Source organism: Protomyctophum bolini (genome assembly GCF_963924005.1).
Source record: "Protomyctophum bolini genome assembly, chromosome: 23".
NCBI lineage: Eukaryota > Metazoa > Chordata > Actinopteri > Myctophiformes > Myctophidae > Protomyctophum > Protomyctophum bolini.
In genome coordinates this window covers 26,090,499-26,113,733 of record NC_137884.1, presented here as the reverse complement: position 1 = coordinate 26,113,733, position 23,235 = coordinate 26,090,499, and the positions used below count along the sequence as shown (strand labels likewise).

The window sequence follows — 23,235 nt, the reverse complement described above, 5'->3', positions numbered from 1 at the left end:
AGTTAGCTAAACTACAACAAAAGACTCTTTGTGTCTCAGCAAGAATTCAGGAGAATTAGAGGATCATTAAAGGATGTTAATTGTTGGGGAGATTGCGCTGGTCAATGGATTCATGAGGATGACCGGGCAGGTTGTTGGTTAACAATAAGAACCAAGAATGCATGCGCGCACAGTAAAAATCCTATCATGTACATGGATGAATTTGGTTACATAACATACTACATTTGTACACTCTTGAGTACAAATTGAACCTTAACCCATTCTGAACGGGAAAGACCCCTTTTGGTGTTTTAAGCATTATGTTATGCAGATCTACAAGCAGATCTACAAGCTCATAGCGCGGCACCGAGTGCCGCGCTATGAGCTTGTAGGTCCTGCTATTTTTTTTAAAAATCGTGGAAATGTGGCACACAGAATATATATTCTTTCAGAGTGAGCGTTTTTAACTCAAATGTTTCTGATGGGAGGGGGTCCCTGGAACAACATATTTTCAGATGGGGGGTCGGCGGCCAATTACATATATTTTTGCGGGTCCTTGACATGAAAATGTTTGAGAACGACTGACATTAGAAACATGGGGGTTTTTCAGAAAACTGTCAGGATTTAGAAGACATTTATAGAATCGTCCTCCGGTCTAAATTTCTTAACACTCGTTCGTATGAATGTGTTATGGCTGTTATCACCAGAGAGGGTTCCAAATATGACCTGTACAGATACAAAGAGAAAAGCTTTCAGAATGTATAATTACGTAACGGAGTCTTATCCTCACTGCAGGTTTAGCTAAATAAAAGTAGACATTCCTCTGGTTCTCTGCACACTGCAGCCATGCCAGCATATTATTATTAAGATCTCAACTCCAACTGGGATTTACTGTCCTCCATAAAGTTATTAGCCTTTTCCCCTCGCTCCGTTACCACACTCGCCTTATCTCTCTGTCTCTATACCGCACGCACGCACGGTCGCACGCACGGTCGCACGCACACACGATCTGGGTCATCATGTCTTTCTCTGCATCTGACTGACTGAGCAGATGGAAAGTTAAACTTGTGGCGGTCAGTGTGTGTGTTTGTGTGTGTGTGTGTGTGTGTGTGTGTGTGTGTGTTTGAGTGTGTGTGTACCACACTCTCCTTATCTCTCTCTATACCGCACGCACGCACGCACTCACACACGCACGCACGCACTCACACACGCACACACACTTGATCTGGGTCATCATGTCTTTCTCTGCGTCTGACTGAGCAGATGGAAAGTTAAACTTGTGGCGGGCAGTGTGTGTGTGTGTGTGTGTGTGTGTGTGTGTGTGTGTGTGTGTGGGTGGGTGGGGAGGGGGGGGGGACTTTATAGAGCATGAAAGGTCATGGTTACTTCATTGGCCCTAATATCTCACACATTTCACAAAAAATGGCGTTTAGTGAGGAACTGTGTGTGTGTGTGTGTGTGTGTGTGTGTGTGGGACACACCTACAATATAGAAACAAGATTGCAATTGCATACCTTTGGAGAGGTGACTGACATTATGTGACATAACAGTCATTACAGGCAAAACAAACCATATATTTTAAAGTAATGTATATATTCTATTTGATGTGTGTGTGTGTGTGTGTGTGTGTGTGTGTGTGTGTGTGCGCGCACACAGGTGTGTGTGTGTGTGTGTGTGTGTGTGTGTATGTGTGCACGTTATAGTGCATGTTTCTTTGATATTCTCCAGACAGGTACGATTTATCTTTCCAGCTGTTGGAGCCCAGAGGCCAACATCCCTCATACCCCCCTCTCTCTCTCTCTCCCCCTCTTATCTTCCCTCTATGAAACATGCACTTGACTATACTGTAGGTACTGTATATACAGTAGGGGTGGCTGTGGCTCAGGAGGGAGAGAGCAGGTCGTCCAATGACCCCTGGGTCGGCGGTTCGAATCCCGGCTCCTCCTCCTCCTGTGTCCACATTGGGCAAGAAGACACTGAACCCTACATTGAAGTGTCCTTGGGCAAGAAGACACTGAACCCTACATTGAAGTGTCCTTGGGCAAGAAGACACTGAACCCTACATTGAAGTGTCCTTGGGCAAGAAGACACTGAACCCTACATTGAAGTGTCCTTGGGCAAGAAGACACTGAACCCCACATTGAAGTGTCCTTGGGCAAGAAGACACTGAACCCCACATTGAAGTGTCCTTCATGGGCAAGAAGACACTGAACCCTACATTGAAGTGTCCTTGGGCAAGAAGACACTGAACCCTACATTGAAGTGTCCTTGGGCAAGAAGACACTGAACCCTACATTGAAGTGTCCTTGGGCAAGAAGACACTGAACCCCACATTGAAGTGTCCTTCATGGGCAAGAAGACACTGAACCCCACATCGCCTCCAGTGAGTCGGTCGGTGTGAGCTCGCCACCGTCGGTGTGTGAATGTGGGGAAGTGAGGACGCATGGCGTCAAACAGTTCGCCGCTTCTGAACCGTTGTTGTAAAGCGCTTTGAGCCAGGCGCGGAAAGTTCTTATAGCGGTAGCCCTATAGCTATTTCCGAACGCACCCGTTGTGTCAGCGGGGTGCTTCAGCCCTCAAAGCACCACCGGACTCGACGCCGCTGCTTAACCCATTCTGACCTGAGATCAGATTCATACGAGGTTTCCACTTGACATACACTGGTCTGATGAACCCATTCTGACCTGAGATCAGATTCATACGAGGTTTCCACTTGACATACACTGGTCTGATGAACCCATTCTGACCTGAGATCAGATTCTAAAAAATGTCAGTCGTTCTTCGATTTTTCAAAAAATAGCAGACCTACAAGCTCGTAGCGCGCCACTCGGTGGCGCGCTATGAGCTTGTAGATCTGCTATTTTTCAATAGCTAAAGCATAACATGATGCTGACACCAAAATGGGTTCCCGTTCAGAATGGGTTAAAGCGCGATAAAAAATGCAATAAATGATATATAGGTGAGTGTAATGTGGAGGAGCTCCAGTCCCTACCCTGCTGTCCTCCTGGGCGTCCCACTCGGGCGTGAAGGCGTGCAGGGGGTGGCCGTGGGTGCAGTTGGAGAACTGGAACAGGCTGGAGAACGTGCGCCGGTTCTCCGCCGTGTCGGGGAAAATGGCGTCCTGGAAGTTGACCCCGTGGGGCAGCATGTTGTAGTTCTCGTCCATCCTGCAATGCATGATGGGATGGGATGGGAATAAATGGTTAAATGGTGCATTTATAATATATGTAGCGGCTTTTATCCATCAATAAACATAACCTGAATATTATACATTCACGCACACATTCATACACCTTTACATAGATGGTGTATTACATTCACCCGTTCACACACACATTTATACACACCTTTACATAGATTGTGCATTACCTTCACCCATTCACACACACATTCATACACCGATGGCGGTGCAAGGCACCAACCAGCACATCAGGAGCAGTTAGGGGTTCAGAGTCTTGCTCGAGGACACTTCGACACTAACTCTGGGGGCGGAGCCCACACAGCCAGGGATCGAACTGTGAACCTTGCGGTTACCACCCGGCCACTCGTCTCTACCCCTGAGCCACCGAACGCCGGTGGGTCAGTGGGGACACAACAACAGAACAGCACCATCCATGGATCCATCCACCGGTGACCAGATGTCCACTATAGGGTGACCAGATATCCACCTATAGGGTGACCAGTAAGTAAGTAGTAAGTAAGTAGCCTTGCCAAGCCATGAGGCCCATAGGGCAGGAGCCTATCTCCTGTTTCTGTAGCGTGAGGCAGCTTGATGTACAAGTACACCCCCTGGACATGACGCTAGTATGTCGCAGGGACTTACCCCCAATCCAACCCTTGATGCTGAGTGTCAAGCAGAGAGGCACTGGGTCCCATTTTTACAGTCTTTGGTACAGGGTATAGGGTGACCAGATGTCCCCCTTTTCGTGGGACAGTCCCTCATATCCAAGACTTTGCAGGTGTCCCACAAATTGAGACCCACATTCCCACATTGTAACTGGCAGGCACAAATGCCCTAACAGTTGGCTTTCTGTTGTAAAAATCTCTCTCATTTTCTCTTCCCCCGCATTATAAGATGTGTTTTTAAGCCTTTTAAAATAACATGAGAAATATCCCCTATAGGAGGCTATACAGTAGACCTACCAAGTCGGCAATAAGCAACATTAAGGCCTCTGTGGTCGTCTGGTCGAATATGATATCAAATAAGTTGCTATAAGCCTGTCCCGACCGTCCCACACAAGTGATACTTTAAGTTCGGTCCCTCAAATGAACAGTTTGTATCTGCATGGTCACCCATGCATACATCCACCCCTTCATGCTCCACTCACTCAGATCACTCACCGGAGGAAGAAGATGTAGGAGTAGTTCTCCATGACGGTGTGCGACTGACACGACAGGTAGCCCAGGCCCGTCAGGTTGAGGCGGGACCCGGCCGGCACCTCCAGCATGCTGCCCCACGCCTGGTCACACTGCAGCTCCACCTCCGCCGAGTACAGCAGGCCCGCTTCCTCCGCGCCCTGGCTGTGGTGGCTGTGGTGGTCGTGGTGGTGGTGGTACCCCCCGTGTCCCCCGAAGGGGAACGGCAGCGAGTTGTACAGACTCCCCAGCGACTCCCGGTGGATGGCGAGCACCTTGGCGTAGATGATGATCTCCGCCAGCTCGGAGCGGCAGCCCTCGCTCAGCGGGCGCCACGAGGAGGGCAGCTGGCAGCCGTGCGTAAAGATCCGCCGCGGACACGACGCGAGCATGCCCAGCGACACGGCCAGGAGTGCGTAAAGCATCCTCACAGACAGACAGACAGACAGACAGACAGGCACCCACCTCAACAAATCCTCTTGAGCAAATCCTTTGATATAGGTTTATAACCTATATATTCAAAATACCAGGATTTAGTTTGAGCTAAAACACGCGAACACCTTTCCATTTATCCAAAAAGTAGCAACTATATCGTAGATGAAGTAAATACTAACTAGCCGGAGAGTGAACGAAAGAAGTTGCAAAAACATCTAAGAAAACCCCCCAAGGCAACCTGCTCTCTCTCTCTCTCTCCTGTCTCCTGCCTGGTCCCAGCATGGGGTTGGACTCGCGGTGTGTTGTTAATATCATTCCCACAGACGTCTGGAGGACAGACAGAGTTACCCAGAGCCATAGACGAAGACAGAGAGAGTTACAGAGTCTATTAAGATGGCTCTAGTCTGGCCGGCGCGTTACCTAAACGGTGCGTAAAGTATAAAGTTGTCTGTCAGTCAGGCTCCTCCAGCGCACAGTGCGCGCCCCAGCTCGTCCTCCGTCCGCACTGGTTCCGCTCCCATTCAAAGACATTCCAATCCACACACTGGACTCCTAAAAGATGCCAATCTCACACGTCGACTCATCCAATCAGACAGCCCCTAAAGTTCACACTTAACACCAGCAGCCAATCATTGACCGCAGTGTCTGTCTTCCACTAAAAAAAAAAAACAGTTTAAACATCATTACCCCCCTGAGGTACCCCTTAGGCTACTAATCATGTGTCTTCCTTTCGTGGGGAAATAGCTAGGCACATAATGGCAACTATTTAACACTCTTTGATGAATTGAACAAAGCGGACCCTCTTGTAAACAAGTGTATAGTGCTTTATTGCGTCGTCCACTCACAGGAAACAGTCTTTGTATTGAGTTTGTGCTTGAAATGTACTGCAATTATGCAAACTGTTAATACATATTCCAATCAATCAAACACACTAAAAACATTTGGCTATAATTGCCAATTGCAATACGTTTAATGTCACAACATCTGGCAATGATGGAGTTTATTGCTGCGACATTATCAGTCGATTAATTTATTATTTCGTTATGACTCAGTCGATTCGATTCATGATGATTGATGACCATTTATTAACACATCACTGTCAGTGATCTTCTGTAAGATACAGACCGAATTAACATTGATTTGCCCAAGACAAGTAAATTAGACAACAGTGCTACCTAGCGACCATTTTAAAGAGCTGCACATTTAGCCCACAGTAGGCTACAGTAATTCTGGGAATGTTGACTATTTGTGTCTATTTGTACTAAATGTTATGATGAATTGAACAAGGTGGACCCTATTGTAAACAAGTGTAATGCTTTATGGTGTTGTGACTGTCGTCCACTCACAGTTAACAGTTCAATCAATCAATCTCAAATCTTTGAGTGGAAATAATAAAGATTTCAATACATCACATCTCTCTTCGGGTTTATTTAATGGATTCATCAATGTATTTAGGCTATAATTCATATTATATATTAGACACATTTGATTTTTTGCTTATAAGAGATGAGATTCCTTGCCTTCCTGCTGATGAATTGAACATGGTGGACCCTGTTGTAAACAAGTGTAAACACAAGGTCAGAGAGAAGTCCCTGACGTCACCGCCGACACCAGCTGACACTATTGGGCAATGGGGGGGGGGGGGGGGGGGGGGCGTCGCTGACTCGCGCACCGGATCTACAAAACACGTGGATGGCCGCGGGACCGCGCGTCAGCACGGGCTCCCGTGGCGCGCATGGGAGTCAGATCTGTGACGGCCAGTGCGCAGGTGCAGTGCAGTCAGTGGAGACCGTGACGTCACACTATGAGGAAATAAACAAGCACCTTAAAGAAAGCGACTCTGATCTCTGTGTGAAGTCAGAGATCTGGAACTATACATACGATCATCTTAGATCACTGGGACTTTACGGCGTTTAAATTACAGCTTTACCAGGCGTGAGTAAACTGCTTTATAGCGTTGGATCTGTTCTAGATATCAAGCCAAATGTATGTATGTTTGTGTAACATAACTATACATATTAATGAAGTTTTTCCTGTTTTGTTTTTGCCGTATGTCAAAGTCCCAACTATACGTACGTAACCCTAGTATAGGCCTACCTGTTAAGAACACGAAAGCGAAACTGTTGTGTTATGTTAGAAGATGAATTGAAAATGGTGGGTCCTATATATATTGTAAACAAGTCGGTGTAATGGTTGTGTCGACCGCTCGCAGTGAACAGTTTTTGTATATTGAGTTGTACTTGGGGAAATGTACTGTAATTCTGCAAACTGTTAATCAATCAATCAATCAAGGAAGAAGGAGTCTTGCGAAATGTTGCATATTTTTGTCCCGTCATTGTCAGTTATACTGACAGTCATTATACTGACTGTTTACGTGCGGATGGAAATCCCCTCCCCTGCCCTGATACTGACCGCAACACAGTGACTCATGGGTTGTTTTGAGAATTATAGTTAATTTGCGTTAATTGAACCACAACTGTCTGCCCTGATGACTGTGACTCGTGATCGGTTGATACGGTTTAATTTCATTAGATGTCATTGCGGCGTGGCTGCTGCAACTGAAAACAATGACTCATGTGTTGACATGGAGGGCCTTCTGCACAGTTGGCCCTGATCTGTGGAATACCCTCTTGAGAGCGCCACAGTCTTGGGGTATCCGTGGATATGCACGGCCTTTCCAGAAAGCATTTCTTTCATGTGGATTCCATTCCAAGGGATTCGATTTCCCAAAAGTTGCGTAACTGATCTGACAGTGCCTGTTCCTCTCCGACGCTGCTATAGACCTACCTTTTAAGTTTTTAATAAGGCTTTCTTCCCCCAAACCCACTGATTTTATTCCTTGACACATGCCCTTTGATTGATTGGATTGTATGTATTAACCGTACATTACAGTACATTTCAAGCACAACTCAATACAAAGACTGTTAACTGTGAGTGGACGACCCAATTAAGCATTACACTTGTTTACAAGAAGGTCCACCATGTTCAAATCATCAAAACATTTAGAGACGTACAAATAGACACACACAATATAGCCAAAGAACAGAACAGGAATTCATGTTCAATAACTGTTATCCTGTTTTCTTTGATGCTAAAATTGTGTGCTTTTAATCGTGTACTGTATTTTCTTTTTTTTGCTTTTACCTACTGTTTTAAATTTGTGTCTACTGTAGCACTGTGAGATTCTGAGGAATGTAAAGTACATTATAAATAAAATCCATTATTATTATTATTATTTGTTAACCCATTCTGACCTGAGATCAGATTCTAGAAATGTCTTCTACATCCTGACAGTTTTCTGAAAAAGCTATGTTTCTATGTCAGTCGTTCTTCGATTTTTCAAAAATAGCAGACCTACAAGCTCGTAGCGCGCCACTCGGTGGCGCCCTATGAGCTTGTAGATCTGCTGTTTTTCAATAGCTAAGGCATAACAAAAGGGGTTCCCACCCAAAATGGGTTAATTTCATTCCCCATCCCTAGGCCTGTATAAGTGGTATTGGCAGCAGAGGGAGAATGGCCTCCTCCGGAGCCCCCCTGATGAACGGGGACATTTCTCGGGGCCCGGGGCCCACCTCCGCCCCTCCGGTGGGCCTGGAGGAGACCCTTCACCAGATGAACGGCCTCATCCAGGAGAACAGAGAGCTCAAGGGTGAGTGAGGACGAGAGGGGAAGAAATACAAGCAGGAAGACATTTTTTTACATGATCAATTCTATGGAGTGTCATGGAGAGAGATGTTGTATAACTGCAGTGGTCTAGGGCAGTGCGGTTCCCAAACCTTTTCATGTCAAGGACCCCCCCAAATTGACACTAATTAGCCCACGGACCCCCATTTGAAGAGATAATGCCAGGGACCCCCTCCCCCCCCCCCCCCACCGGCGTATAGGGTCCATTGGGCCACCGGGGCTGTGGCCCAGTCTGTTTAGAGCTGTCCCAGTCTAACTTTCGAAAAGACGGTAGCGAAAACACAAAACGCAAGAAAAACAACAAGAGATAGCTACTGTAACATTGGCAGCTCTTCGCCCCCTGTGCTTGCAAATTACTGTTAGTAGCGAACCACAGCAAGCTGCCTTTGTATGAATGAATGGACTCTGGACCATTGTAAAAAAGTGTGCCTAGAAAAGCGCTATAAAAATGCAATCCATTCTTGAAATGAAAAGGTTTGAGAACCACACTGCAGTGTATATATTGCGTCCCCCCCCCTCCCCCCTGCAGAGGCCCTGAGACAGACCAACATGTATATATTAGTGTATATATTAGTGTATTTAATAGTGTATATAATGCGTGTCCCCCCTGCAGAGGCCCTGAGACAGACCAACATGTATATATTAGTGTATATATTAGTGTATATATTAGTGTATATAATGCGTCCCCCTCCCCTGCAGAGGCCCTGAGACAGACCAACATGTCCATGAAGGAGAGGTTCGAGGGCCTGTCGCTGTGGCGGGAGAAGCAGAGAGAGGAGAAAGACTTCCTGGAGGGGAGGCTGCAGGAGGCGCGGGGCCACATGGAGGCCCTCACTCTGACCAATCAGGAGCTCAGCAAGAAGGTGAGGCCCCCTCACCCTGACCAATCAGGAGCTCAGCAAGAAGGTGAGGCCCCCCTCACTCTGACCAACCAATCGGGAGCTTAGCAAGAAGGTGAGGCCCCCTCACTCTGACCAACCAGGAGCTCAGCAAGAAGGTGAGGCCCCCTCACTCTGACCAATCAGGAGCTCAGCAAGAAGGTGAAGGAGCTAGGGCAAGTGCTACGGGCCTAGACTGAAGCTCAATGAATAATAATAATAATAATAATAATAAAACTTTATTTGTATAGCACCTTTCATGACATGAAATGCAGCTCAAAGTGCTTTACAGAACAATGGAGAAAAAAAAAAGAAAAGCAAGGGCAACGACATTAAAAAACAAGCAGTAATGCAATACAGTGAGGACATGAATAACAAAAAAAAATTAAAGATAAATTAAAAGCAATGTTGTAGAAGTGGGTCTTGAGCTGTGCTTTAAAAGAGGCTGCCTGTCGAAGGTACAGTTTGTTCCATGCCGACGGCCCGTAGAAGCAAAAAGCTGCTTCACCGTGTTTTTTTAGTTGCCATTTTTTTAGGCAAAGCGAGCAGGCCAGCAGTGGAAGACCTTAGGGGCCGTTTGGGACATATTTAAGCAGGCAGTCATGAACACAGAAGTGAACACAGTTTGCGTAACTCTGTCTACATCTAAGGCTCTGGTAGGCAGCCCTATACCTCTGACTGGCTGAGGCGTGGTGGTGAAAACTCCCTTCCATCTGCTCCTATAGTTGTATTTTCTTTTTTTCCTCGATTTCTTTCGGTTTTTAACTGGTGATTTCATTATTTCCCCACCAGGGGGCATCGGCATCGGCCAATCAGAGCGCAGAGCTGGACGCGCTGCTCGTCCAGGTGGCTCGACTGCAGGCGGAGAAGAACGACCTGGTGGCCATGAACTCTGAACTCCAGCTGAAGACGGGTCAGGGGTCACCGGACGACTCCTTCATAGAGATCATACACATGGAGGTGAGTGAGGCGCACGCACGCACGCACGCACGCACACACACACACACACACACACACACACTCTGACTGTTTGTAGTGTAGCGCCTTAATCCCTGTATTAGGTGCTACTGGCTGCTGACGGATGAGGAAGTTTAGACGTGTGCTGAAAGAACTGAGGTCCAGAATGTTCGTAGAGTGGATATTAAATTATATTTATTTTCCTTACAAAATCCTATACTTTGAAGGCAAATAACACAAGTAACAAACAGTCAAAACGTGGTGAATGCAACAGTCCCTGTGTCTGCACAGTCAGAAAACAGTTTGCCTCCTATCAACAACACCTGCAATTCATTAGGCACAGGGTTAAATACCCTCCTCTGTAACTATGGAAACCTGAACTTTGACCACACCCCTCAGTGGACATCATTGGCCACAATTAGGAGACTCAAAATGGCGGCTTACATGTAGTGTATGACGTCATGTGACATGCAAGTTGGTGGCGCCGTGAGGGCCGCTCCTCAAACATTTTGAAAACTGAATTAAGGACAGAATTGGTGCAGAATCAACAATGGCCCCGAGTAAAAGAACTAAGCTGGAGGAAGACATGGAGGAGATCCGAAAAGCATTGAAAATAATGACGGAGGAGCTAGCTAAAGTTAGGAAGCAACAAACGGAGATAACGGATCTCATGGACGAGGTGAAACACATGGAGGCGAGTGAGGCGCACGCACGCACACACACACACACACACACACACACACACACACACACACACACACACACACACACACACACACACATCAAATCAAACTTTATTTATTTATAGAGAACGTTTTAAAACAACCAAGGTTGACCAAAGTGCTGTACATCAGTGGCAAAACAGAGAACAGGCAGGAGAACACAGAATATAAACGAGAAACACACTTATAAAAATGACAAAAATGTAAGCATGAAAGCATAAAATGGACTCAGGAGGGATTCAAAGCCAGGGAGAAAAGATGAGTTTTAAGGTGAGACTTAAAAACACCAATGGAGGGGGCAGAGCGAATGTGAAGGGCCAAGCTCTTCCAGAGTCTGGGAGCTGCAGCCGCGAAAGAGCGTAGCGCTCCCTAGTGCTTTTGTTAGTTGCAGTACCTGATCCGCAGAGTGCAGAGCTCTAGCCGGGGTGTAGGGTTTTACGAGCCTGGAGAGGTATTCGGGGGCCAGCCCATTTAACACATTTAAAAGTAAATAAAAGGACTTTAAAATCGACATAACGTGTTCCTGCCTGTTCTTCTCAGGACGGCGGTGCGGAGGGTCTGAGGGATGCGTGCGGAGGCGAGCGGGGCGCCCGGCTGGACATGAGCATGATGAGCGCCTCCCGGCTGGAGTCTGAGGAGGTGACCGTCAGCCAGCTGCTGCAGTCCCTCAGGAAGGAGACGCAGAAGGTGGAGACGCTGGAGACGGAGCTCCGGGCATCCCAGGCCAGGTATGACCCTACTGACCCTAACCCAAGCCAGGTATGACCCTGACCCTAACCCTAACTGACCCTAACCCTAACTGACCCTAACCCAAGCCAGGTATGACCCTGACCCTAACCCTAACTGACCCTAACCCTAACTGACCCTAACCCAAGCCAGGTATGACCCTAACCCTAACTGACCCTAACCCTAACTGACCCTAACGCTAACTGATCCTAACCCAAGCCAGGTGTAAAGCGACTACGGTACATGAGAAACTGATCTTAAAGTCGCTGAGAGGCGATGGGATGGGCCAGGTTGTCAGACGCGCTCTGCTCCACATACAAAAGGAATTCGCTGGATCCAAAACAATGCGTTTAAGGGTTTATTAAAGTAATATGAATGACTCAAAAAAAGGTGCTCAAACATAAATCCAAGTAATCACAGCGATCAACATAAATCAAAATAAAGCGGTCAACAAAAAGTATGGCGCCGTCCCACACACCCCCTCTCTCTCACTGTGTGTCAGCCAGGTGAACAGGCCACCTTCTTGAGTGAACCAGGTCCGCCCCTATGCCCGTCAATCAATCACATTAACACCAGTGACAGCCCATTCATTTCATTGACCAAAATATTACCAGAATCCAATTCCTACACCAGGTATGACCCTAACGCTAACTGACCCTAACCCAAGCCAGGTATGACCCTAACGCTAACTGACCCTAACCCAAGCCAGGTATGACCCTAACGCTAACTGACCCTAACCCAAGCCAGGTATGACCCTAACGCACCTTCTCTTCCTCTGTAGGATGGTGGAGTTGGAGGAGAAGACTGCGGTCATGGAGAGCTCCACACAGACCTCCCTGCAGCCGGAGAAGGGGGCGGAGGGGAAAACCCAACAAGGGGAAACTGGGAAGGAGGAAAAGGTATAATATTATGTGTAGTAGCAGTGATGGTACATTATGGTGGTGGTACTGATAGTATTCAAAGTATACAATGTTCTCATTATATCAAGTTTGTGTATAATTGTGACGATGGCGAGGTTTTTGCCACAGCTGGTGAAATAAGTTGTAATGTTTGAACTCTCATGATTACATAATTGTGAAACATTAATTGATTTTTATTTGATGATGATAAGAAAAGAAAGCGGCACGTCAGCACGCGGAATGGGGCTGAGCGAAATCAATATCACGGTTATTTCAAATGTTTAAATATAGTGAGAATGTTGGAGTAGCAGATTTAAGAAATAAAGATATAAGAAATTAAACAACGGTTTTGTTATAATTTCAAATAATTGCCTAGCCCTAATGTGAAATATAAAAATAAAATATTAATGTATTGTTGGGGGAGCTATCAAATAAGGCAGAAAACTGCCATTATTTGTTAGTGTACACAGTAAGCTGACAGGAGATTGGGGAGAGAGACTTGGGGAGTGAGCAAAGGTCGTCGGGATCGGGAGTCGAACCCGCGACACACTGGCAGGCTTAGGATTAGCAGTCTAGGTGCCCTGGGCTGCTAGGCAAAACCCTGGAGAAACACAGTCACAGACTGTCCTATAACGGATGACTTGTTCTTCTTCTGACATGACGACTCACTGCTTTGCGCTTCAGGCCGCGGTGTCCGAGGTGGAGGATCTGAAGGCTCAGATGAGGACGCTCTTCAAAGAGCTGCAGCAGACTCAGAGTAAACTGGGAGAGGCCGAAGCCATGAAGAAGAAGCTCCAGGACAGGTAAGAAGACCATAGATATTAACACGATGCAGCACGCCAAAACACCTCGCAACCCGACAGATGACGGGTTAAGAATACATTTTTTGACCTTAAGATTTAAGTTCTCCTTGCTCCCTGTTAGATGTTGAGAGGTGTAGCAGGTGTTTAAGTTCTCCTTGCTCCCTGTTAGATGTCGAGAGGTGGAGCAGGTGTTTAAGTTCTCCTTGCTCCCTGTTAGATGTCGAGAGGTGGAGCAGGTGTTTAAGTTCTCCTTGCTCCCGGTAGATGTCGAGAGGTGGAGCAGGTGTTTAAGTTCTCCTTGCTCCCTGTTAGATGTCGAGAGGTGGAGCAGGTGTTTAAGTTCTCCTTGCTCCCGGTAGATGTCGAGAGGTGGAGCAGGTGTTTAAGTTCTCCTTGCTCCCGGTAGATGTCGAGAGGTGGAGCAGGAGGTGTTTAGGTTCTCCTTGCTCCGTGTAGACATCGAGAGGTGTAGCAGGTGTTTAGGTTCTCCCTGCTCCCTGTAGATGTCGAGAGGTGGAGCAGGTGTTACAGTTCTCCTTGCTCCCTGTTAGATGTCGAGAGGTGGAGCAGGTGTTTAGGTTCTCCCTGTGTCCCTGTAGATGTCGAGAGGGTGTTTAAGTTCTCCCTGCTCCCGGTAGAAGTCGAGAGGTGGAGCAGGAGGTGTTTAAGTTCTCCTTGCTCCGTGTAGAAGTCGAGAGGTGTAGCAGGTGTTTAGGTTCTCCCTGCTCCCTGTTAGAAGTCGAGAGGTGGAGCAGGACGTGGTGACCCTCCGTGCCCAGCTGGTGGACAAGCAGGCGGTGCAGACGGAGAACGACCGGCTGAAGCTGCAGCTGGACAGCATGGCGGCCCAGAGCAAACTGGAGCAGAGGATGACCGCCGAGGAGAGGTGGGTGGGAGAGAGAGAACACACACACACACACACACACACACACACACACACACACACACACACACACACACACACACACACACACACACACACACACACAGCTGGCGAGGAGAGGTGGGAGAGAGAGAGAACACACACACACACACACACACACACAGCTGGCGAGGAGAGGTGGGAGAGAGAGAGAACACAACACACACACACAGCTTGCAGGTTTGCTATTTTTTGAAAAATCGAAGAGCGACTGACTTAGAAGACATTTTTAGAATCTGATCTCAGGTCAGAATGAAAACTGTCAGGATGTAGAAGACATTTTTAGAATCTGATCTCAGGTCAGAATGAAAACTGTCAGGATGTAGAAGACATTTTTAGAATCTGATCTCAGGTCAGAATGGGTTAAATTAAATTGACGACCCGCCCCGTTCTGCGTCTCAGGAACAACCTGGCCCAGCTGAAGGACGCCTACACCAAGCTGTTTGAAGACTACAACGAGCTCAAAGAGGACAAGAAGAAGAGAGAGGTGACTTTGACTTTGTCCACAGCCAACATACTGTAGACACTACATCTGTCATAATGTATTGCATGCAAACATGAACTTGACCTGGCCTTAAAGGAGAATTCCATACTAAAAGGCTTTCTTCCCTTTATTTGTAGTTGTTACGTCCCCAACAAAGAGGTCCAGGTGTTATTTTGTGCAAAAGCTCCTTATTGGCTATTTCCCCTACCATAAGCCTTAAATGAATTGCATTGAATTGAATGGGGCTATGGGGTGTTGTGCTAATTCACTTATTTCTATCGCTCAAAATTATATGTTTTTTGTATATATCCTCTCTTCATAATGTAAATAATATCCCAAGCGGCACAGTTTACTACTTATTTTGATGGAGATAAGCAAATTAGCACAACACCCCATAGCCCCATTCAATTCCCATTCAATTCAATGCAATTCATTGAGTGCTTATGGTAGGGGAAATAGCCAATAAGGAGCTTTTGCACAAAAAAACACCTGGACCTCTTTGGTGGGGACGTAACGACTACAAAGAAAGGTAAGAAAGCATTCTAGCATGGAATTCTCCTTTAACGCACATGAGCAAGACTAATTTGATTCTAAATGTTTTTTTTGTTTTGTTTATATATACATTTTCTGTGAATTAACCTATTGAGACTTAGAAATGAATGAAAGTTGACTCTGGACATCCCTCGTAGACTCAGACGGCGCCCCGGGAGGCGCTGGACGACATGCAGGCCCGGCTGGCCGCAGCAGAACAGGCCCTGGCGACCAAACAGGACAAGATCGACGCCATGAAGCAGGAGATGTTCCAGAAGGAGAAGGAGCTGGAGACCGTCTCTGTCTTCCAAGCCCAGGTGTGTGTACCAGTGTTGATTCTGGGCAGCAAATTTTAGATTTTAGTTTTAGTCATTGTCTCTTGAATCGTTATCACTTAGTTTTAGTCACATTTTAGTCAGCTGGAATGTTTTAAGGCTCATACGTAGTCTGGATTTACGGTGGTGGGGTGACCACCGAACTACAACATGACGTCACAGAGCCGCGGTGAAGAGGAAACCACCGCCACCGCTCCAGCCCTTCTCTAGCTGTTTTTACTCACCACCGCTCAACGTTATTTCAGCTCCGGTGGTCACCTCACCACCGGAGCGGTGGTCACCTCACCACCGGAGCGGTGGTCAACCTCTCCACCGAAAATCCAGACTATGAATAGGCCTTGAGTCGACGAACACATCACTGGTGTGTACAGTACTTGTATTACTATAATTGTCAGGGCTAGATGTCCCCACAACTATAGTGTAGTTGAGAAATGGACATTGGCTACGTTTACATGAAGGGTGATCATTCCGAATAAATACTTCCGAATAAAATACATCCGATGTAATGTTTTTTGCCGCGAGTTTACATGGGAAATGGTCATTCCGAATGAGTGTTTATATGGAGAAGTGATAGAAGACATGATGCATGTTAATTCACGTGAAACTACGCCATCTGTTGGACACATAAAATATAGGCAGTTCATTCATTGTGACTGAAGGTGATCATCTCGTTTTTATTTGTAGGCCTACTACTTTACTTTGTATCTACAGCACGGCCAGGGCACGCAACGCAACACTGATGATCATTATTGTATCGGGTCGCTCGTTATTTTTTAGAGAGAGAGAGAGAGACCGTTGAACACACACACACACACACACACACACACACACTGTGACACACACACACACACACACACACACTGTGACACACACACACACACACACACACACACGTCACACACACACACACACGCACACACACAGATCAGGGGTATCTCATCTGCTGCTGCTCCACGTTTCTTTTGTGGATTTCGGATCTGAAAAAAGGAACGAAATAACGCGCTCTATGTGCAAACTCCTCGGCGCCGACGGCGCGCCTTGGATATGAGCGCCGGAGCATGCTCAGAAAGACCAGAATGAATTTACATCCGAAGCAGTGTATACATGAGTCAAATTTCTTTCAATCGCATTGAAAATCGGAGTAATCCGGCCAGTGACATCGGAATGGTTTTTAGATCGCATCGAGCGTTTTCATTCGGATGTAAGTTTTTGTAGGTGTTTACATAACAACGTTTAATAGGATTGAACTTCTATTCGGAATGAAAAGGGGATTTAACTGCTCATGTAAACGTAGCCATTGTGATGTAGCGTTTCCCTGATCCTCACGAGAGAAATTGTTGTTTTTAATGGTTAGAAAAGAGTTGGCTATAGTTTTACAATTGGGGTTTTGGATTAGCCGTTTAGGTTTAGAGTTATTCCTGCAAATATACTCATACTCGGTACTCGTAGAAATACGCTTAGAGTACCAAAACATTCAATTGACACTATAGGCTGAACGAATGCGACGGGAGCAAGTCCGACCCAACACTGCAGCAAATCGCCCAAAAACAGCCGATATACAAACACAAAATAACACGGAAATGTGGGGTAAGATACTCTTATCGTTACTCGGTATCGGCAAGTACTAAAAATTAAGTACTGTACTTGTGCTCGGTCTGAAAAAAATCTGTATCGGGACTAAGAGCCATGAAATGGTTTGGTTATGTTGACTATACATTCGGTCAATGAAATGAGTAGGGTGTCACTGGTGTTGATGTGGATGATTGACGGGCATAGGGGCGGACCACCTGTTCACCTGCTGTGGACACAGACAGAGAGGGGGTATGTGGGACGCCATACCTTTTGTTGACCGCTTTATTTCATTTACTTTATTTAGCTGTGGCCATTTGCTTTAAGTTTGAGCACCGTTATGAGTTATTTACATTGCTTTAATAAAACCCTTAAAATGCATCATTTGGATCCAGCGAATTCATTTTGTTTGCGGCAGAGCGCGTCTGACAACATGGCCCATCCCATCGCCTCTCAGCGACTTTAAGTTTATTATTCATGTCGCTATCACAGGGACAATTTATTTACAGTATGTGTGCGTGTGTGTGTGTGTGTGTGTGTGTGTGTGTGTGTGTGTGTGTGTGTGTGTGTGTGTTCAGGCAGAGGTGTATTCGTCAGACTTCTACGCTGAGCGTGCCGCCAGAGAGAAGATCCACGAAGAGAAGGAACGTCTGGCCGCTCAGTTGGACTTCATCAAGAAGCAGAACTCTCAGCTCCAGGAGGAAATGGACTCACTGGGCAGGTGTGGCTCAATAATAATAATAATAATAATAACTTTATTTGTATAGCACTTTTCAAAAACAGGTTTACAAAGTGCTTCACATACAATACACCATCAGGCAATTAAAATCAACAATGGAAATTAGTCAAATACAAAATACAAAAAAATTATAATAAGAGACGAGATAAAAAGCAGAAACTGGGACTGTTCATTCAAACTCATTAAAAGCCTTTAAATAATAGTGGGTTTTTAAGAGTTTTTTAAAAGTGGACACTGAAGTGGTCTGTCTGAGTTCCAGAGGTAGTTGGTTCCACAGCAGTGGAGCCCTAGCAGCAAAGGCTCTGCCGCCTTGCGTCACCAGCTTTGTGTTGGGGGGGTTGAGTAAAATACCTAACCTATCGTATGTTTTGGCAAGAAATCTGCTATTCTTTTCATGAATCTGAATTATATTCTTTCAGAGCGAACGTTTTTAACTCAAATCTTTGGTTCTGGTTGGGGGGGTCCCTGGAACAACACATTTTCAAATGGGGGTCGGCGGCCAATTATACATATATTTTGTGGGGTCCTTGACATGAAATATTGGGCACCACTGATAGACCCACTTAAAAACACTGGCACCACCAGTACAGTATCTCATCTTTCCTGCTGTCTGTCTTGATAAAATATAGAACAGCCTTCAAGTGCATACATGTTTATGGAACCAGCGATATATGAACACAATACAGCCATTTTCCTGTTTCTTGTTCTGCATTCTAGGCAATCCCTGAACGAGATGCAAAGGAGACACGTGCCGCGCGGAGGCAATCCACACGGGGGCGCCGGTGCACAGGGTGGAAGAGGTAATGAGCCTGTTGTGGGTTTTCATCAACATGGTCTGTGTCTTCGCTAGGCCAGACAGGCAGCAGAGTGTTGATTTAGTCGACTAATACTAAGCGAACAATGTTCGTCGACAACCTTTTTTTCACTGACAAAAACTAAACGGAAACTAAATGAAAACTGATGACTAAAGGCTCATACATAGTCTAGATTTTCGGTGGTTAGGTGACCACCGAACTACAACATGACGTCACTGAGCCGCGGTGAAGAGCAAACCACCGCCACCGCTCCAGCCCTTCTCTCTGTTTTTACTCACTCACACTCAACGTTATTTCAGCTCCGGTGGTCAGCTCACCACAGGAGCGGTGGTCACCTCACCACCGAAAATCCAGACTATGAATAGGCCTTAAGACTCAATATATCGACAATTTCGTCAGTAAATAAAAACTAGACTAGAATGTTAGGAAGGGACTTAGTGATCCAGTATTTAAGTCATTTTACACTCGGTTGCACGCTGAAAATAGCAGATCGACAAGCTCACAACGCGTCGCGACGAGTTGTGAGCTTGTAGATCGGCTATTTGGTCAAATGACTTGTTAAATACAGGTTCCTAATCACGAGTGATCTCTGCCTCTTCGCAGGCGACGGCAGAGAATGGCAGCAGCAGCAGGTGAACATCCCGGAGCACGCCTGTCCCAAATGTAACGAGATCCTACCGGACCTGGACAGCCTGCAGATCCATATCATGGACTGCATCATCTGAGACTACCGCAACTGCGTCTCCGTCAAGCCCCGCGAGAACACCGTTCGAAACCCGAATAAAACATGGCTGCCTCGTCCCACTGAGTTCAGTAGAGAAGTGGTGCCATGATGTTATATTATTATAATAGAACATGGCTGCCTCGTCCCACTGAGTTCAGTAGAGAAGTGGTGCCATGATGTTATATTATATAATGGAACATGGCTGCCTCGTCCACTGAGTTCAGTAGAGAAGTGGTGCCATGATGTTATATTATGTAATGGAACATGGCTGCCTCGTCCCACTGAGTTCAGTAGAGAAGTGGTGCCATGATGTTATATTATATAATAGAACATGGCTGCCTCGTCCCACTGAGTTCAGTAGAGAAGTGGTGCCATGATGTTATATTATGTAATGGAACATGGCTGCCTCGTCCCACTGAGTTCAGTAGAGAAGTGGTGCCATGATGTTATATTATGTAATGGAACATGGCTGCCTCGTCCCACTGAGTTCAGTAGAGAAGTGGTGCCATGATGTTATATTATGTAATGGAACATGGCTGCCTCGTCCCACTGAGTTCAGTAGAGAAGTGGTGCCATGATGTTATATTATATAATAGAACATGGCTGCCTCGTCCCACTGAGTTCAGTAGAGAAGTGGTGCCATGATGTTATATTATTATAATAGAACATGGCTGCCTCGTCCCACTGAGTTCAGTAGAGAAGTGGTGCCATGATTTTATATAATGGAACATGGCTGCCTCGTCCACTGAGTTCAGTAGAGAAGTGGTGCCATGATGTTATATTATGTAATAAAACATGGCTGCCTCGTCCCACTGAGTTCAGTAGAGAAGTGGTGCCATGATGTTATATTATATAATAGAACATGGCTGCCTCGTCCCACTGAGTTCAGTAGAGAAGTGGTGCCATGATGTTATATTATTATAATAGAACATGGCTGCCTCGTCCCACTGAGTTCAGTAGAGAAGTGGTGCCATGATTTTATATAATGGAACATGGCTGCCTCGTCCACTGAGTTCAGTAGAGAAGTGGTGCCATGATGTTATATTATGTAATAAAACATGGCTGCCTCGTCCCACTGAGTTCAGTAGAGAAGTGGTGCCATGATGTTATATTATGTAATGGAACATGGCTGCCACGTCCCACTGTGTTCAGTAGAGAAGTGGTGCCATGATGTTATATTATATAATAGAACATGGCTGCCTCGTCCCACTGAGTTCAGTAGAGAAGTGGTGCCATGATGTTATATTATATAATAGAACATGGCTGCCTCGTCCCACTGAGTTCAGTAGAGAAGTGGTGCCATGATGTTATATTATATAATGGAACATGGCTGCCTCGTCCCACTGAGTTCAGTAGAGAAGTGGTGCCATGATGTTATATTATATAATAGAACATGGCTGCCTCGTCCCACTGAGTTCAGTAGAGAAGTGGTGCCATGATGTTATATTATATAATAAAACATGGCTGCCTCGTCCCACTGAGTTCAGTAGAGAAGTGGTGCCATGTTATATTCTGTTCCTCGACCTATCGTGTAGTGGTTTTCAACCAGTGGTCCTTGAGAGGGTTCCAGGTGATCACTAAACTAAATGACGGAGAGTTTGTAACCAAATGGGACCCTTATTATATATTATTTAAAATTAACTCTCGAGAGCGTAAAATTAAACCAAATGGACCCCTATACGCTCTCAAGAGTTAAAACTATTGTTCAGCATCTGCATTACTTCATTGACAAGAAGTCTACACGATTAGAGAATGTAGAAGAATTGTTATTTTTTTTTTAAAGGTAGAGTAAGTGATTTCACTTAATTCAAATATCACTTATTTTTTTGTTTTGTTGTGATAATCCTCTCTACTATAGAGTGTGCTGACCATATAAGGAGTTCCTCCCTGTCCCCAGTTAACCCCTGGGGGTCAAAAAACCTTAGGTTTCGTTTTGACTCTCTATCCTGATTGGACGAAGGCTTAGGTCCCACAGCCAAAAACGAAACCTAAGGTTTTTTGAGTGAAATCACTTACTCTACCTTTAAGTCTTGGGTCTGATAGGCTAATTGTCATCAAAGGGTGGTTCCGTGGCTCAAAAGCAGAATTTAAAAAAATGGACCTTGATATGAAAACGGTTGGAAACCACTAATAGTATGGAGTATAATATTACAACAACTTGTGCAATGCTTTAAGTAGCATGCAGCTTCAAGTAATGGGTCATCCAGAAATGGAGATTATGTCATCATCTACTGAACCTCGATCATGCCAGTTGAAACAGGTTATTTTTCAACATGGGGCCCGGGGGGGGGGGTTCCTTGGAGGGGTTCCATGGACCCCTGCTACATTTCCTTAATACAGTAACTTTTTTTTCTTTTCTTTCGTATTAAACACAAATCTTTTATGGGGTCTTCGTCTCCCTGACTTAACCCATTCTGACCTGAGATCAGATTCATACGAGGTTTCCACTGGACACACACACACTGGTCTGATGAACCCATTCTGACCTGAGATCAGATTCATACGAGGTTTCCACTGGACACACACACACACACTGGTCTGATGAACCCATTCTGACCTGAGATCAGATTCTAAAAATGTCAGTCGTTCTTTGATTTTTCAAAAAAATAGCAGACCTACAAGCTCGTAGCGCGCCACTCGGTGGCGCGCTATGAGCTTGTAGATCTGCTATTTTTCAATAGCTAAAGCATAACATGATGCTAACACCAAAACGGGTTCCCGGTTAGAATGGGGCTAATGCATAATGTGGGGGTCCTTGAGATCATGAACCATTGTTGGTGTCATCGTGGAAATGTACATTTTCAAAGTCTGTCAGAGTCTCTGTCAAATGTGCAAACAAGTAGGAAAATACAGCATTAAAGATTAAAATGCATATGTGTTTGACCCTGGCTTAAGCCAGCTCAGTAGATGATGACAATAATTTTCATTTTTGGGTTTTTGACCATTCCTTTCATTATAGTAAGTCTTCCTCTCCTTTGAACTGTAGCTCTTTTCTGATCCACAATCCTTTGATAATGGAACAAGGCAATCAAAGGGTCCATCGCTAAAATGCTTGGTAGACAGTAAAATACAATACATACATTAAAATGTGGTCTGGTATTGAATGAAGGATAGACATATGAGTAGAAATACTGACAAGTGTGTTTGTGTGTGAGATTTTCATTTCTATGTAGCCTGCACTTATGCATACAGATTATAGCCAAAGTTCATCCGTTTACAGGTTAAATATTGAATCATTATTTAGCTGGGACTCCTGAGTTCATTTGGAGGTGTGATTATTGTTTTAAGAAATTGCATTCTATTTTCTGTTGTGGCAAAAAGGAATATTGTGTTAAATATTTCCAATATTCAGGTCTCTCAGTGGAAAAGGGTGGCAAACGGCTCATATAGGCACTTTAATGTTCGAGTTATGTCTTTCAACTCTTACTATAGCAACATAAATAAAATAATATGAGCACATATATAAGCTAGTTCTGTTAACATATACAGTATGTGTTATTACATCACATATGCTATGTTCTAGTGTGTTAACTGGCACATCTCTACCAAACATTTGCTGACTGCTGTGATTATCTCGATAAGATCTCTGCCCTTCTTCAATTATGTTGCTTTTAGTTTTATGAATATAATAAAAGTTTTCAAATATCTTCTGACATATCTTCTGACAAACGGAAACG

The 23,235-nt window shown here is 45.3% G+C and overlaps 2 protein-coding genes across 3 annotated transcripts in view; one reads left to right on the top strand and one right to left on the bottom strand.

Annotated features, from left to right (window-relative positions):
* The window catches only part of ccdc3a (coiled-coil domain containing 3a), a 16,062-nt gene extending 10,856 nt beyond the window's left edge, over window positions 1-5,206 (bottom strand). Inside the window, exons 1-2 of the mRNA XM_080756874.1 lie at window positions 4,321-5,206; window positions 2,972-3,146 (exon numbers count right to left, since the gene is read on the bottom strand). Of these exons, the coding sequence (XP_080613000.1) occupies window positions 2,972-3,146; window positions 4,321-4,760 (615 nt within the window). The 5' untranslated portion in view covers window positions 4,761-5,206. The remainder of the gene's footprint in view (window positions 1-2,971; window positions 3,147-4,320) is intronic.
* A 1,374-nt stretch (window positions 5,207-6,580) lies between these two features.
* optn (optineurin) lies at window positions 6,581-19,933 on the top strand. 2 transcript variants are annotated; one of them, XM_080757294.1, is made up of 13 exons: window positions 6,581-6,705; window positions 8,251-8,419; window positions 9,154-9,317; window positions 10,125-10,292; window positions 11,552-11,739; window positions 12,519-12,636; window positions 13,321-13,439; window positions 14,179-14,325; window positions 14,764-14,848; window positions 15,535-15,693; window positions 17,859-18,001; window positions 18,737-18,819; window positions 19,438-19,933. In XM_080757294.1, exons 2-13 carry the CDS (start codon window positions 8,284-8,286, stop codon window positions 19,557-19,559), a joined length of 1,632 nt encoding a protein of 543 aa, XP_080613420.1. In that variant the 5' UTR covers window positions 6,581-6,705; window positions 8,251-8,283; the 3' UTR covers window positions 19,560-19,933. The 2 variants fall into 2 exon arrangements, with proteins under 2 accessions (XP_080613420.1, XP_080613419.1); XM_080757293.1 differs by having other exon boundaries at window positions 14,176-14,325; window positions 19,438-19,930.
* Window positions 19,934-23,235: the final 3,302 nt, after the last annotated feature.